Source organism: Sitophilus oryzae, unplaced genomic scaffold (assembly GCF_002938485.1).
Source record: "Sitophilus oryzae breed Bouriz unplaced genomic scaffold, Soryzae_2.0 scaffold_1801_pilon_pilon, whole genome shotgun sequence".
In the NCBI taxonomy this organism is placed as follows: domain Eukaryota; kingdom Metazoa; phylum Arthropoda; class Insecta; order Coleoptera; family Curculionidae; genus Sitophilus; species Sitophilus oryzae.
Window position 1 is genome coordinate 1,422,711 of NW_022146504.1, and position 18,412 is coordinate 1,441,122.

The 18,412-nt window shown below is 31.8% G+C and overlaps 1 protein-coding gene across 1 annotated transcript in view; it reads left to right on the forward strand.

Annotated features, from left to right (window-relative positions):
• LOC115883013 overlaps positions 1–18,412 on the forward strand; it is a 638,791-nt gene that overhangs the window by 607,658 nt on the left and 12,721 nt on the right. The window contains exons 23-34 of the mRNA XM_030901288.1: positions 878–1,064; positions 6,622–6,882; positions 10,006–10,124; positions 10,188–10,361; positions 11,564–11,758; positions 11,812–11,920; positions 13,541–13,720; positions 13,789–13,907; positions 16,156–16,332; positions 16,536–16,723; positions 17,541–17,687; positions 17,738–17,925. Of these exons, the coding sequence (XP_030757148.1) occupies positions 878–1,064; positions 6,622–6,882; positions 10,006–10,124; positions 10,188–10,361; positions 11,564–11,758; positions 11,812–11,920; positions 13,541–13,720; positions 13,789–13,907; positions 16,156–16,332; positions 16,536–16,723; positions 17,541–17,687; positions 17,738–17,925 (2,044 nt within the window). The remainder of the gene's footprint in view (positions 1–877; positions 1,065–6,621; positions 6,883–10,005; positions 10,125–10,187; positions 10,362–11,563; positions 11,759–11,811; positions 11,921–13,540; positions 13,721–13,788; positions 13,908–16,155; positions 16,333–16,535; positions 16,724–17,540; positions 17,688–17,737; positions 17,926–18,412) is intronic.

Here is an 18,412-nt window from a genome sequence, read left to right on the forward strand (position 1 = left end):
AATTATCATTTTAAATTTCTTTAACAAAAATTGTCACACCTACATTTCTTATCACTACTTACCAGTAATTAAGTTGAAGTCTGTATGACCATCGTTTAGCCATTTCAATTAGCTTTCCAAAAGAAGTGTCAAAAGTGGGGTATCGCTATCTTGAAATTAGAAATGATGGGGTGGCACCTAGGTGTGGGTCGGGGTAGTTTGAAAAATACCTCATTTGCCTCATTTAGCTGGGTCCTAATTTGTAACTTATGCTGAAAAAATCACTTTTTTTCATTAATGTACACCTAATTTTTCGTGTAAGGGGTAGTTTTTCAATTTCACCCTAAAAACTTTATAATCATCGTTTAGCATTTTTCATGGGCTTTCCAAAAAGGCGCCACAAGTGGGATTGTTGCCATTTAAGATTATTAAGTGAGTAAGGGTGCCGCTTAAGGGGTAGGTCGGGGTGGTTCAAAAAATAATACGTCATATTGCCCATCGATATTATAGAAACTGTATTTTTTTATATCATTTTTGGTTTAAAAAATATAGCCATTGTAAGTTTTCAGTGGCCCACCCTGTACATATAGATCAGCCTTTTTATTCAGTTCAACACAACTCCTCTTACAAAGGCAAAGATTGAGGTAAAATCGTTATAAACACATCCAGTTATAATTTGTAAACCTTTTATGTGTAAATTTACTAGCCTAAAATAGGAAATTAAACTTCCATCTGAAATGTCATATTGTTTTTGTTTTAGCTGCATACACAATTCAAAGTCAAACAAAGTTTTCATTATCACACTCAATTATCATTTATAAATCGCATGTTTTGACTTTATCATTTGAAAATAAGAAATTAAACTCCGACCTCAATTTTCGTATTGTTTTTGTTTTAGCTGCATACGCACGAAGTTGTTGAAGTTTGCGCTAAAATTCTATACCAAGTCGAATTATCTCGTAGTACTTTGGAGCAAATGTGGGGCTTCAGCGTAGAGGCGGAATTAGTGGAGAACGCGGATCGTCAAGACGAACTCTGCTGTTACGTCAGCAGGGTGGAAGATAAAAGCGTCGCAATGCAAAATGGTAAATATTATGATTTTTTTTAATATGTCCTATATTTAACTAAAGGCGCATTCTCGCGACTCGTCTACTTGGCAAGTACGCCAATATTTGCATACTTGGCAAGTATCCCCACCAGTCCCCACTTTGTAAACAACATCGGCAAGTGTGGCGCTCACACGACGCGACGTGTCCATTTCAACAAGTACGCCAGCACAAACATTGTTTAAATCTTTGGCAAGTAAACAGTATAGTAGCATCGATGGATATCGGTCGTCCCGAAATTGTCGTTGCTGTTGCTAGTGATTCTTTTTTCTTTTTAAATTCTTTTACTGTACAGGGTGGGTCAAATTCGACGCTTTTAAATGGAAACACCCTTTTCTATAGGAGATAGACGAAAACTAATATCGGTGTCTGGAGCTCAATTTTCATCAAAAACATGATGGTGAAAACCGCACATCAATATCTGTTACCGCTTCGGAGTTACGGGGTGTTTTTCAGAAATGTGCATTTTTAACAAATCGCTGTAACTTTCTTGATATAGAAAATTTTGTATTTCTATAAGAACATTTCCAAAGCACCTTTTCCGTAGAATTTAATGGTTTAAGTATAATTTTTTTAAATTAATAATTTAAGAGTTATCAACAGAAAAATTGATTTTTTATTTGGGACACCCTCTATATTTTTCATTAGCTGAAAAGAATTTAAAATTACCTTTCCAAAAATATAGCACACTTAATATTTTGTTATATTCCCTTTCGAAATACTGAATTTTTAAAAGTTCGCCACTTTTAACTAGTAGGCTTTGGACCCCTTATTGATGATATGCCCTTTTGTTGCAGCCAATTTCAAGAATAATTGAATAGCTAACCAAGATCCCAGCCGTTGGCCGTCGAGGCCGCCTGACTTAGTGTCCATGGATCTAATCCTATGGATATATTTGCCGAAGAATAAAGGGTTCCTTATTCTTTCGTATAATCTAGACAAAATTAGTAATACTTAGTAGTTAAGAGAGGGCGCCCCTTTCTCCCCTACTGAGTTACAGAATTCCCATTTAATGTTCAAAATGCCCCGTCTGTCCATAACAGAAGACGGTCGATATGTCGAACACCTGTATCAAAATTTTATGTCTTGGTTTGCTATTTATTTTTATTGTTATTAGATATAGTGTAAATGTGTTGTGATGTTGGTTAAATATAGTTTAAATTGTTATAAAATTCTGCATCTCTCATAACAAATATTATTTTCGTTTTAATTGATGCTCACAGCTAGAATTTTTTGCATTACAGCCGGTGCCGTTCAAAGCCTACTTATTTACAGCGGGCGAATTTTTATATACTCTATATCTCGAAAAGGAATGGAGCAAAATATCTAGTGTGTTATATTTTTGGAAAGATAATTTTAAATTATTTTCAATAAATTAAAAAGCCAACAGGATGTCCCATATAAAAATAAAATTTTCTGTTGATAATTCTTAAATTATTAATTTAAAAAGATTATACTTAAACCAATAAATTCTACTTAAAAAGTGCTTCGAAATGTTTTCATAAAAATACAAAATTTTCTATAGCAAAAAAGTTACAGAGATTTGTTAAAAATGCACATTTTTGAAAAACACCCCGTAACTCCGAAACGGTAATATATATCGATATGCGGTTTTCACCATCATGTTTTTGACAAAAATTGAGCTCCAGACACCAATATTAGTTTTTGTCTATCTCCTATAGAAAAGGGTGTTTCCATTTAAAAGCGTCGAATTTGACCAACCCTGTACACTGCAATACGATTTCTATGTTCTTTATGTTTGGCCATCCATATGAAGGGCTCATTTTTGAATGTAAGATGTTTCGGGATTACCGAAAAATACTTTTACCTGACACGAAATGCGTTACCCGGCAACACTATGACTCCGAAGGAGGAGTCTCATTCCTGATTTGGATTCAATTTCCTGGCTGAACCGTAGCACAGAGATGCAAAAAATAATTCCTGAACTTACTTACATTTTTTAAAATTATTTTTATTAAATGTGATTTTCTAAATAAGTAAGTGATATTTTGAATTCAGAAAATTGAATTATGTATACAGAGTGTACTTAAATTGGCTTTAAAAAATAAAAAATGTGTTGTAAAAAATTTAATTATATTATTTTGTATAGAATATTAATTTAATACTCTACTCTTTGTAACATTTAAAAAATCAAAAAAAGTTTGTGTAAACACATAAATAAATATAGAGGGTTTCATTTTCAGCCCCTTACAATTATTACTCCGATATGTTTAATTTTTCAGAAATTCCTAAATAGAGTAATCCAGAAAGTTCAAGTTTTAATGTAATTTTAAGTTAGATTATTTTAACTACAAGTTAGCCTATAGACTAACTTATAACGGTATACCCCGGGCAAATTCCAATTTAGATAGCTTTATTGAATTCAAAATTTGTTCTTCATTTTTTGAAAATGTTAAAAATGTCAAAAATCTTACATTTTTTTTGGTTAGACCCCGCCCTCAAGCCAAAAAACCTACCAGAAAAAAACCTTACATTTTAGTAATATACTTTACAAAAAATATGACTTGTGAATATGACCTTAATTAAAATTCTGTCGATAATAATCTATCACTGGATGAAAAAGAAATTATATTACCATAGATACGCCTTTTTAATTTTTAAAACTTTACAAACAAATTTCAACTAGGTACATTTTCATGTTTTTTAAATTTTCTCTAAAATGGTATGGAAATTTGGAAAAGTATAAACGGGGTTAAACCATGTTAGAACAAACAAAAAATTTTATAAAGAATGTATTTTCCTCAAAATGTCAATAATAATAAAGTTTTCCATCTTGTAAAGACAATCCGGGGACATACAGTACCCTAGCACACCTATAAAAGCAGTAGGTTAGAAGTAACTATCTATTAAAAGTAATTACAATATAATTACTTGAAATTAAAGTTTAGGTTTTATCAATTTGGTATTATTACTGAATATTACTTATTATTATAGATCACAAAGAGATTTAATTTGTTATGATTTTTGGTGCTATGCAATTATCAACTAGTTTTCTTTAATAACATTAATCCAAATCAAATAGCAAAATAAATAAGTTTAATAGAGCAAATACTTGTCTTTGCCACTTTACCTTCGTAGAACGTGATACTATTTTCGACGTTTTACTTTAAAAGTTTTCACACACGGGGCCATTATAAGTGAAAAAGGTGTTTTCCGATTGTGTTCGTTACATAAAAAGAAGTATAGAGCCACTAAACAATACAGCTCTTGGCCGCAAAGTAACTTCTTACTTTATACTTTGAAAAGTTCTCTTCGACTAGCAAATAGAAGAGAAATCCACGGAATAAAAGCTGAAATGGAAAGATATCTTTTGTACCGTTATATATCACGACTTTTGATCGAAACAACAATACATCACACAGTCACATGTATTATATGGGGGTTATAAAAAAATCGTGAGAAAAAAATAAGGGTCGAATTTAGATCGGAATGTTTTAGGGTAATGATATTTCAAGGTGTACAGAGCATCCCATTTTCCTGTGTTTTATGGAGTTTCTCGTTGATGAGTAGAGATACAAAGATGCAGTTTTCATATAACTATGCTTGTTTTTTTATGAAACCAGTTTTCGTCATTTCAAAAATGCAAAATTTTCAATTTCACCATGACAAATCTGTGTGTAGCACCTTTAGTAAAAGAAAGTAGCACAGTGATGTGAAAACCGCATCTTTGAATCTCTATCCATAAACGAAAAACCCCATAAAACACACGAAAATGGGACACCCTGTATATGTACCGAACCGATTTTTTTTACCTTGTGTATTTTTAAAATATTTCCTATTTCATTGTATTTCCGGTTTAAACATTCAATATACTGGATAATATAACATAACCGGACGACTCTCAAAAGTAACTCACCTCTATAACTTTTTTATTTTATCAGATATCGAAATACCAAGTATGTGGTACCAAATTTTCGTAAAAAAATGCTTTTTCCAAATATGCTAATGAGCCACCCTTGTTTCTTTTGAAAAATTTGAGTTGTGATTAAAAATACATTAGACGATCAAACGAAAAACATTAGACGATCAAATCTATTTTTCCAAGGCTCCTTAAATAAAATTAGTATTTTTAACACAGCCATTGCACTCTAGATTGAAATTTAAAATAAAAAAATAAGCAAAAAAAGCAAAAGTTATAGTAACATCCGGTGAAACAGGAAGTGACCGAAAACAATTAATTATTGAATGCGTCAATCAATAATTCTAATTTATCATATGTCATATATATGAATATGCTAACATAGTAAATCTCGTTTTTTTACTGAAGACGCACCCGGTATAATAATAGAGGGTAGAGGGTAAGGAAAACATCTTTTATGGGACTTTGCTTGAAAAAGTGGTCACCTAAAGGGAAATATAATGGTTCACTAAATAACCACAATGGTGGTAGTAAACAATAAGGAATCCTTAGACAAGGAAAGAGGGGTGACCGGTAATACCAGCAGAAATTTTGTGACTGGAAAATCGCTCCCGGCTAGGTTCCACGCCAAGGCCGTTTGAGAATAGTTCCGTATAGTTCTAAGCACAACAAAACACCATATTTAAATAATAATAATTTCAAGTCTTTAAAAAGCTTTTTATGGCACTAATTACAAAAAATTGGCGCCGGGAGGCACGCATAGCCGCCCATACTAAAATATGTTAATAAAAAGTTGGTAGACAGTTCTTTTAGTTTCAAAGTAAAGGAATTTTTCCAACTTTTTTTATCTCAAAAACTGCGACTTTGAATGATTTTGATGTTATTAAAAATTTTGTTGCAAATATTATTCCTAATCTTAAATTGAAAACCGCGTTTCGCTAGCTACTGTAATTTTGGAGTTACGATTTTTTAAAATTTTTACCCCCTCCCATACCCCCTTACCAACCCCCCAGCCCCACCAAAAGCTAATGACCAGATTCTCGGGTGCCACAGTATTTTTGTACCAAATTTGGTTAAAATGGATTTAGCGGTTTTTGAGTTATCGTGTTACAGACGGACAGATAGACAGACAGACACCATGAAAATATTTTTTATTTTTTTATTTAGGTCATTTATGACCCAAATAACTCATTTTAAGTGAAATTAATAAAACTTTTTTTTGCCGATCTTTTAATAGCCTACCATACCTATTGGTATAGTCGGCTAAAAATACTCAATTTTTAGGAGCCAGACAAATCACAAAATTTGATATTGGCCGTAAATGTTTATTACGCATCCCCTCTCTTTCTTTGTCTAAGAAGGAATCGAAGTAAATTTCAAGGGATTATAAGTAAAGTGAAGTTAGTCAGAAAAGAATGGCAACACGTGCCTTCAGAAGTCGTATATTTACCTGTCTCTTTTTAATTATTTCCGGTTCTAAAAAATGTTGGCGCTTTTTTTAAACGTAGAAATTTCCAAATCCTTCACTTACAATATTCAGATTATTATCTAAATTAGATATTAAAATACGACAAAAAAGGCCTTATATTTTCTGGTACCTCTGTCTCATACTACTACCACTTTCTCGTGCGCTATAAAATGTACTTATAACTTTAGGTATAATTAAAGGAGACGAAATCATGGTTATCAATGGAGCTATCGTATCAGATCTAGATATGATGTATTTGGAGAGCGTCCTACAGGAAGAGCTATCATTATGCATGATGATGCGCTCATCGCGAACAGAACCACCCGATATGGCTGGAATTTTAAGAGCTACAGACGATATTATAGAAAGTTTGGTATGTCCCCCTCCACCTTCTGAACCTCCAGCCATCAGTGAAGAAATGATATCGGGTCTAATTGTTCCTGCACCTGGTAAGTGACCATTTTATTATTATCTTAATTTGTTACTTTTGTTTACGAAACAGACACTACATTTTTTCGTTAACTTTGAGAACATTGACTTAAAAACTACTTGCAATTTATTTGTTTATACAGATGTTACTTATTATAAAAATTGGTCAAGTTCGAGTCGGACTCGCGCACGAAGTGTTCCATGCCATTCATTATCTATACAACATTAACCATTATATTATGATAATTTTTTTTCCGATTTAGCTGAAATTTTGAATGCGCGTAAGTAATTTAAAAAAAATGAAGAAACATTACTAAACATTGTATTAATCAATAATAAATATGTAAAAATATGTAAAAATTAAAAAAAAACGATTAAAAAAAAGCCGCCTTGAGTAGGATTCGAACCTGCCTTACTACGGCTCCAACGTCATAGCAGCGTAAAGTCCTAACGCTTTAACCACGCGGCCACCGAGGCCTTGAAAGATTCTATGTAAAATTCTTACTGAAAAGATAATGTTTAGTGAAAGTACTTTTTGATTTATAAAATTTATTTAATTCTGTTTTTAGTATTTGCTCTTATAGCGGCAACATAGATACATTATCTGTAAAAATTTCAACTGTCTAGCTGTAACGGTTCATAAGATGAACGGACGGACGGACAGCGAAGTCTTAGTAATAGGGTTTCCGTTTTTACCCTTTGGGTATGGAACCCTAAAAAAATCTATAAACATTCTCCAAGTTCTAAGAGTTACCTCACCTAAATTTTTTATGTAAAATTACTAGCATTTCTGGAGTTTGAAATAAAAAAAAACTGAGTTTTGAAAGGAGTGTTTTTTCGATCATATAGTATATCCCTAAATAAAAATAAGCCGTGAATGATATTTTAACTGAAAAGTATACTATTTAGTATTAACTAGAAGTTATTTAAATTCAACTCTAATAGGTAATTGTTTTGGAAAAACAATATGTCAACCATACAGTAATGAATTATGCATTACCCTTTTAAACTGAAATTGCATGCAATCTAGTGTTAAAATATAATATAACATGTTCAAAAGTAAGTAAGTTAACACTTTTAGTAGAAATAAAAACAAAATAAAAACACTGAAAATCCCTAAATTGTTAATTTAAAGTTAGTTTTAGTTTCAAACTCACAGCAGTGTTATTATTAATTATTATATGTTTAATAATGAAATGATGACGGTTGAAGGAGAGAACTAATATCTCATTAAATATTTTAATTAAAATGAATAAATAATGTATTATTACAAATTTGAATAAACCCTAAATTATATTACAACTTTCACAGCCTCTTAATGGATTTCGCAATGCAACCCAAATTTAACGAACTGTAAAAATTATATATTAAGAGCAATCTAATTAAACATAATATTAATTTGTATTACATATTAAATATATTACATAATAGACGTAAATTATATAAAAAAACTAGCTACATACCGCCTGAGAATAAACTGAGGTGAAGTGTTTTTTGTGACTCTTGTGATATGAATGACTGATTGACCGAATGATCTGGGCACGACTGGAGACCAATTAATTAATTGTTCTCTATACAGGGTCCGGCAATTGTGCGTCGGGCAACTGTAGCTTCTAGAATAAAAAACTTGGGAATTTTGTTTAAGTGTAAACCTTAAAGTATGTACAAGGATGTATTTCAGGAAAATATTTTAACTTCTATAGGGTGGCTCAAAAAAGTGAGTGGATCGGGATGATTTTTTTTTAAATGGAACACCCTCTATATTATTGCATTTTTGGCTTCCTTTCAGATCACTTTACATAATCCTAAAATATGAACAAATATATTTCAATAGTTTTAGAGATATTAATAAATAAATAAAAAATATATATTTTTCAACCTTCATTAAAAAGTTAAAATATTTTCCTGAAATACAACCTGGTACATACTTTAGGTTTGCACTTAAACAAAATTCTCAAGTTTTTTATACTAGGAGCTACAGATGCCCGACGCACTATTGCCGAACCCTGTATATGTGTTTATGTTTATGTAATTTCAATATATTTCAATGGTCTTTCTAGATTTGAATATGCTAGTTTTTTAACTATTTTATATGAAATTTATATTCTGTAATGTCTAGCATGTCACAAATTTGCAGTAGACATCAATTATTACAAATAATCTAAAAGAAAAATCATGGTGTATTGTCTCTGAGAAATTTGAAAATATTATATACGCATACTATTTTGGCACTTCGATATTTTAACATTGTAATATCGTTATAATGAAAATTACAATACAATTCCAAAACATATTATTGTTTTAGAACAGTATAGTATCACATCATATGACAGTTTGAATAAAACAATTGAAGAGAAAAAAGTTACGAAATTGGTTATAAATATATTTAAAAAAAAAATTAAATATAATAGTTGTTTAATTATAATTAATATTAATTATGCAGAATTTTGTGGTCCAAGCACCACAACATGAAATGGTCGGAAGCCCGGGTTGTACATAAAGAACCCCATTGGAAAAAGCGCAAACTTATAGAGGCCGTATTCATTTCTAACCATTCTTTAGCAATCCAAGTACGGAAATTTAAACAATATGGCAACCACTTATAAAACGCTCCAATGTAGATATTCTTACTAAAAACCTCATGCTTAACCACACCCAACTAATTCACGGGTGAATGCTCGACTCTAATATATCAGTAGTTTTTGGATTTAGATTAGTTCACGCTTGTAACGGTCAGTGATACTTCTGACCGTTATCAAGTGTGTTATCAAACGTTGTGTAAGCAAAATAAATAAAGACAATGGTTGTCCGAAATTATTTTAGTTTTAATACTAAATCAGTGTCTACCACATTCAAAGTAACGCCATAGTTTAAATTATGTATGTCATTCCAGCAAGATTACACTGTTAATATTAGCTAGCTTTCATGAAATTATCACTCCTTCGTCATTATATCAGTCTTTGACACAAAAATATATTTAACTTTAAAATTTAAAAGAAATAATTCATAATTAATTAGTATGAGAGACATTTTGTTATAATTACGAATATTTATAGAGAAAAAATAAATAATCATAGTTAATATATATATAATACATATGACCCATCGGACCTTGTACTGATTTATTATTTTCTAAATTATAGGAAAAGATAGATATTCTACGGATTCTGAAAATCAATCATCACTGACAGATTCCGGAATTAAAGTGTCCTCCAGAACTAATTCGTTTGAAATTGAAAACTTATTAAAAAGCGCCGAACAGGTATGAAGAACATTATCCATCTTACTCGGGTAATTTTGTTTAAAAATATGGATTTATTTTCAGGTAACAGGATTTTGCCGATCGCCCGTGGAAAGTAGAAAACAAAGTAGTCCGACTGGAAGCATAGTTAGCAATACCTCGCAAGTAATTTTGACACCTTCCAGACAACTCTCTGACGGAGAAAAGTTAAGAAAAGTGATTTTAGAACTCGTCGATACTGAGAAAGCATACGTTAAGGTAACAATTTACAATTTGCTGTCATTACTCTATTTAAAAGTACACTGAGATTCAAAAAAAATGGAAGGGAGGAATTTTTGGTCAAATTTAAAGTGTTATATTTTTGTTACTTTTAGCTCTATTTCTATGAATTTCGTAGCAAACTCTACATAATTATATCAATTTTAATTCGTAAACTCATTTTTTATAAACTTTAGTTGGCATATTATACAGGGTTAATCGAAGGGTTGTTTTTGCCTTAACTTTAAAATACCCTGTGCAATAATTTCGTGTGTAAATTTTTCTAAAATAAAATTGACCATGACTCCTGAGCATTGTGTTGGTTTCAAAAAATTCATATCAATACATGCTTTGGTTAATTTTTAAGAGCGAAATGTATTAATCGCGATCAATTTGCACTTTTTTCAATTATCGACATTTCTTTTTGATGTGATTTTTAATGTGACGAGATGGTTTTAATGACGTAACTGTCGTAACGTCATATTACGCTGCAATAGATATTTTATACTAAATAAAGGAAAACGTTAAAGACTAACCATACAGTCCTGGTTTTAATAAACATTAGTAACAATAACAGTACTAAGGATATTAAAGAAAACATCTGTAATACTCAAGTATACAAACTGAAAAAAAAATTGTAAAAAATACCCTAATACCTGTATTGCCTTCCTTGGCCGCTATAACTGCCTGTATACGTCCGTTCATACTGTCAATGAGGCTGACAGGCTGAATAGGAATTTCCTATTCTTCTTTAAGAACCAAGCGAAATTTATTTAGTGAAGCTGGAACCCATTCATTATATACAATATACAGCTTGCTAAAAAATTCATGAAAATAGAGCTAAAAATATCAAAAATATAACACTTTAAATTTGGCCAAAAATTTCTTCATTGCTTTTTTTGCATCTGAGTGTATTTGGTTAACAAAAATGAGTTTTCATTTTTTAAAAACTTGTAATCCTCTACAAAATTTATTGGTTATTAAAAGCAAACCACTGATTTCTTTTTTAGTTCTTCATTTACACCATGTACCAAAGCGAATAATTGATTAAAAATTAGTTCATGTTTATAATAATAGTAAGTATATTTTTATTATTTTTTTAATAAAAATATACCTACTATTTTCATTAGATATTTTTTTGCATTGTATTCTATAAGATTTGTCTATCTTTAAACCTGTTAATAATAAAATCTATTTTTCAGCATTTAAACAATTTATTAGAAAACTATCTCGAACCCTTGAAGAAAGAGACTTTCCTATCTAGTGCCGAGATTAATGCTCTTTTTGGGAACATTCAGGAAATCGTTGCCTTTCAAAGACAGTTTCTTCATAACCTCGAAGAAGCTATTGAACTCGAACCCGATTTTCACAAATACGAATACCCAGGCCAATTTAAAGTAATTCTGTTTTATATTCGATTTTTCCAATATCTCAAATTAATATTTTTCAGAATGTATTATTTGCGATCGGAAGCGCCTTTTTGTACTACGTTAATCACTTTAAGCTTTACAGTTCGTTTTGTGCCAGTCATAGTAAAGCTCAGAAAGTACTACATCCAAGTAAGTAATTAGTTATTGTTCAGGGTGGGTCAAATTGGACGCTTTTAAAGAGAAACACCCTTTTCTATAAGAGATAGACGAAAACTAATATCGGTGTCTGGAGCTCAATTTTTTATCATATATATATATAGATATTATCAAAAACATGATGTTGAAAACCGCACATCGATATCTGTTACGGTTTCGAAGTTACGGGGTGTTTTTCAAAAATGTGCATTTTTAAAAAATCGCTATAACTTTTTTGCTATAGAAAATTTTGTATTTTTTGTAAAAATATTTCCAAAGCACCTTTTTACGTAAAATTTAATAGTTTCAGTATAATTTTTTTTTAAATTAATAATTAAGAATTATCAATAGAAAGTTTGATTTGTTATATGGGACACCCTGTATATTTCTAATTAGTCGAAAAGGATTTAAAATTACCTTTCCAAAAATATAGCATAGTTGATATTTTGCTCGATTCCTCTTGAAGATATTGAGTTTTTAAAAATTCACCCACTTTGAATAATTTCTGTAATGCAAAAAATTTCTAGCTGTGATCAGCAATTAAAATGAAAATAATAGTTGCAATGAGAGATGCAGAATTTAATAACAATTTAAACTATATTTAACAACATCAACACATTTAAACTATATCTAATAACAATTAAAAAATTAATAGCAAACCAAGACATGAGATTTTGCTACAGGCGTTCGACATGTCAACCGTCTTCTATTATGGACAGACGGGACCGTTTTTGAACATTTCACGCGGAATTCATTAACTCAGTGAGGGTGAAAGATACCCTCGCATAACCGCTAAGTACTTCTAATTCTTGTTAAGATTATACGGGCAATTTTAAAATAAGGACCTTTATTCTTCCGCAAAGTTAAAAAATCAACTAAGGATAAGAGGCACTAAGTCCGGCTGCCTCGACGGCCAAAGCTGAGATCTGGGTTAGCTATTCAATTATTCCCGAAATTGGCTGCAAAAATTTACTGATAACTTCAGCTTTCTGAGGCGATGCCTCGTCTTGCTGGAAAAATATGTTTTCGAGTTCCATTAGGGGCAGATCATCAGTAAGGGGTTCAAAGCCTACTAGTTAAAAGTGGCGAACTTATAAAAATTCTGTATTTCGAAGAGGACTATAACAAAATATCAAGTGTGCTATATTTTTGGAAAGGTAATTTTATTTTGTAAAGTTATTTTCATTTAATTAAAAACAGACACGTGTCCCAAATAAAAAATCAATTTTTCTGTTGATAACTCTTAAATTACTAACTTTAAAAAATTATACATAAACCATTATATTCTACGCAAAAAAGTGCTTTGGAAATGTTTTCACAAAAATACAATGTTTTCCATAGAAAAAAAGTTACAGCGATTTGTTAAAAATGCACATTTTTGAAAAACACCCCGTACCTCATAAACGGTAACAGATATGGATGTGCGGTTTTCACCGTAATATTTTTGATAAAAATTGAGCTCCAGATACCGATATTGGTTTTCGTCTATTTCCTATAGAAAAGGGTGTCTCCCTATAAAAGCGTCGAATTTGACCAACCCTGTACAGCCTGTCCCTTGCCTATACCTTTTATGAGTAAATTATTGAAGTGCACTGTAAACTAAACTATTTTTAGACGAAGGAAATCAAGCACTTCAAGAATTTTTAATTGCTAGAAATCCCAGGCAACAGCATTCCTCAACTTTAGAGTCGTACTTAATTAAACCAATTCAAAGAATATTGAAATACCCCTTGCTCTTGCAACAACTTAGGAACTTGACTGACTCAAACACCGACGAGCATCAGCACTTAGTTGGTAAGTGTATATAATAATAAAAAAAAATCTATATTTGTACTATAATTTAACATACTTATTTAAAATAGATGCTCTGAAAGGAATGGAAAAAGTTGCAGAACATATAAATGAAATGCAACGGATACATGAAGAATACGGTGCTATATTTGATCATTTATTCCGACAGCATCAAAAGTCTTGTAAACAGGTATGTACAGGTATTCCTAAATAGCGGTTTTATAAAAAATGTCTATACCTCTGTGGTGGATTCATCTCTCCTATGGGTATTTCGCCACTGTTAGAAAATGTACAAAATAAAATAGTTATTTTTTGTAAACACTAATTTTTAGCAGTGGTTTACTAATAAACAAATTTGTTTAACGGTCAAAAAAATGCTTAACGTTCCGTTTTTTATATATCTCTTCCCGTCGTCGGAAGCTAAAAAATACAAAGAACAAAAAAAACTATTTAAAATATCTAAAGGCAACTATTCGAGAACACTTTACTTTTTTAAAACAAATACGTCTACAAAAACCGTTCACGTTCTTCAAGAACGTTGTTCTTTGTGTTTTTTTTGCTTCCGACGATAGGAAGAGATATACTTCCCAAAACGGTTAAGCATTTTTTTGTCCGTTAGGCAAATTTCTTTATTAGTAAACCACTGCTGACAATTAGTCTCCGTTGGATTAACGCAGCTGTGTTTAAAAAAATAACTATTTTATTTTTTAGATTTTCTTATAGTGGCGAAATACTTTTTTTTAATGGGACTTTTTGGGAGCGGATTTATATTAAATCTTCTATCTGTTAATGTTAATACGCTTATTATTATAAAGTTTTGCTTTGTATTTAAAGGTGACATATTCCAAGTAATTTTATATAAAAAATTAGGTAAAATTAATTTTTGTCTTTTACAAGACTCTTTTTATATATTTTATGCTACGGCTAAAATAGATACATACATACTGCCATTAATCGCTGACGAGTATTCGACATGCATCAGAAGATGGTCACGGAAGGCGTTTTCATTCATTAGCTTTTCTGTGACTGAAAAGCCCGATACGTGATGTTATCTGCCTACCGCACACCGGACATTCAAAAATCTCATTGCTTTGTTGCCTCTTTACTTTTTGGTTGCCGCTGTTAACTGAGTTTACAATTCTTCTCCATTGAGTTCTATTGTGAGCTGCTTCTTCCCACTCATTCTGCATGTTAATCCCCTTTAAGTTTTCGTGGAAAATATCCTTGTACCTTTTCAGTTGTCCACCCGACCTCCTCTTACCGTCTGCAATCTCACCGTAAAGCAGAGACTTTGGTATGCGTTTTTCTTGCATTCTGCATACGTGACCAGCCCATCTTAAGCGGGATTTTGTAACCATGACTCCAATACTCTCGCAGTCAGCTTTATCAAGGACCGATACGTTTGAGACATGATGGAACTATCGGATTCTTAAGAGTTGTCTAAGGTGTTTCTGCTGCAACTTGTTTAATGCGTTCACTAGTCGGCGGTACGGCACCCAGATTTCGCTCCCATATAACATGGTGGATTATAATTGGGTACACTGCAAGTTTCGTTTTTGTACTCAAGTCATGATTGTAGAAAACCCTGTCTTTTAATTTCCAGAATGCTCTTGAGGCGCTGCTGATCCTGTGCTGAATTTCAGAGTCAATATTGACCTTATCCGAAATCAAACTGAGGGATCGCTCAGTGATCCATGATGTGACATTCTTGACTTGCTGTTGTTATGGAGGCTTTTACACACTGTAAAAACTTTTTTGGGTGCTCCCAAAGCGCATCTCTGTTCACAGAGTCGAAGGCTTTTGTTAGATCGATAAATGCAACATAAAGTTTATACTGCTGCTCTTTTACTTTTTCCTGTAGTTAGCGGATGGAAAATATGGAATCGACGGTGCCGCAGTTGGTACGAAAACCCGTTTGCGATTCTGGAAGAATTTTTTCTATATATGGGTGCAGGCGTTTTGACATCATTTTTGCAACAATTTTTCCTCCGATAGCCAATAGTGAAATGCCCTGGTAATTTCCGCAGTCTGATGCACTTCCTTTGTTCTTAAATATATTCACTATATTCGCGTTTCGAAAGTCCTGAGGTACCCCTCCGCTTTCCCATATGACATCGAAGAGAGCCTTAAGATGAGCAATAAGTTCTTTACTTGCACAATTATAGATTTTCGCCGGAATCGCGTCACAGCCAGCTAATTTGTTGTTTTTAAGCTGTTGTAAAATGGATACTTGGCTAGTTCTCAAACTAGCCAGCTATTTTACAAAAAACGCTGTTATTTTGTGGGTTAGATGTTAGTTTGCGGTGGTGGTTGTGTTTGTTGGTAACTAGCCAAGTATCCATTTTAACGGTAACATATATACTACTTTTAAATTTCGAAAAATTGTGAATTTTAAAACAGAATTTGATAAACTTACTATAATACATCTATTTTTTTAGTCTATAGACCTCAGCCCTGGCGACCTACTTTATTATGGCGGCGTGGAATGGCTAAATATTTCGGACTTTCTGGGAAAAATCAAGAAAGGTTTAGAACTACATGCGATGTGTTTTGTATTCAAAACAGCTGTTGTCTTCCTATGTAAAGAAAGGCTTCGCCAAAAGAAGAAATTAATGGTATTAAAATTATATTTTAATTTATATGTTTCTGCATTTTTTTGTCCAGATAAAAACAATTTTTTCTACTTTTCATTATTAATTATTCATGTTACTAAAATACTTATAAACTTATTTTAAATCTTTAAAAATAGCAATTAACAATAATATTGTACTATATTGAATGCACTTCAAAGTACCTATAATATTGAACGTAATTCCAGGGGGTGGCTAATAAAGGACCGTCTTCAGAAGTAGAAATTATCAGATATCAAGTACTTATTCCGGTGACAGAAGTACAAGTTAGAGCTTCCTCGGCCAAGGATATGGACTCTCATTTCTTGTGGGAGTTGATTCACTTAAGAAGTCAATTGCAAAGGCGATCTGAGAAAATTTATGTTTTGTCAAATAGGTATGTTTGCATTTTAATTTTAGTCATATAGGTAAAAACTCGCATTTGCGTAAAACTAAAACTTCTAAATACTTAAGATTTTATGTTACTAGACTGAAGTTAAGATTTTATGTTACTAGACTGAGATGTAACGAATTTTTATATACCTACTTCTTCATCTCCTATTTTACCCCTTAGGAAGATAAACATTTTGGATAGGTGCTCAGAAAATAAAAATTTATTATTTCATCTTTCTTTTCCCAGATCTAACAAATTTTCCATATAACTTTTCATATCTTATTTTTCCCTTTAAGAAAATTATTTTGTTCTTGTTACTTGTGCAAAATGCATACTTCTAGACTAGATACTAACGCATTTTTACAAAAACTTTTATTTCCACTATACCCTACTGGCAAGCAAAACCTTGGATCGGCATTTACATGTATAGGAGTGAATCGCTGTGGTGATCTAGTAAGTCGGAGAGAGCAACAATGCGAAATATTTATTACATAAACACTTATCCAATGCTAGATTCCATGCCCTTGGGAAAATACTTTCCCTTGTTTCTTTATTCAGTATATCTTATTTTAGTGAGCGCATTGACCGTACTCTTCACACACACGAAAAGCGGCCCCCAAGACCAGAAATGCCGACCCTAGTATGTATTCCCTAAGTAGGGGGATTTCCTACAATTACTTTTTAATTAGAAAAAACATTTCGTTTTCTATTTTACCCTCTAAGAATGAATATTTATAATAATTTATAATTCTTTTTTTTTCATTATCCATACTTAGTTTTAGGTTATTAAAAGCCTACTTTAACATATTATTTGTTTCAGTACCGGCGAATTTCGTAATGCCTTCTTAAAAACAATACGACAAATAATCAGGGAATCTGTTAGAAATATGTCGATACCATCAACTAAACCAGGTACAGGTCCTGGCATATTGTTAGTTACAGGACACAAAACAGACCATATGAACAGGTAAGTAACATTTATTTGTTATCTATATGATTTAACGATTACCTTTTTAGTCAAACGCTTGAAAGACCAAAACAGCACGTAGTGATTCAAGGGTCCCATACGCTTGGAAAAACAAGAAAAACACACAAATCCCAGAGACACTCTGCTGGAAATATCGATTATGACAATATGAATCAGGAAACTGACGAATCTTCGGGGAGTTTTAGAAACAGAAGTAAAACAGTTGGTGATTCAGCAGGTACATTTTAATTACTCAAAATCGTACATATTCTGGTGTATTGTACATAAGAACTATTTATATTTGTTCGAAAGTAGTAAACAATGATACATTATGAAATGAAATAAAATAAAATATCATCTTCGATTGACATTGACATTAATTTTTCGAAGTTAACATACGATATGTGGGTTTGGTTTGGTGATCATAAATATCAAGTTACAACTATGTTAAGCTTTACCATGCAGCCCTACCTGACAGATAGAATAGATCACCACTAATTCTCATCAGTATTCGTGACAGTATCACCACTAATTTCTCATCATAATCAAGACAGCCTTTTATTAGATTACCAACCAGCTCAAGAAATGCTCCATCATATTAAATTTTCAATATAGTGGTTTCCCATCATCCAATCATTACAGAGCAAGAGCTTGTCATTCCTGATGAATTCCAGAGTAGGTATGGGGACACTTGAGACAGACAGTAGCCTTTGGCTGATTTTACT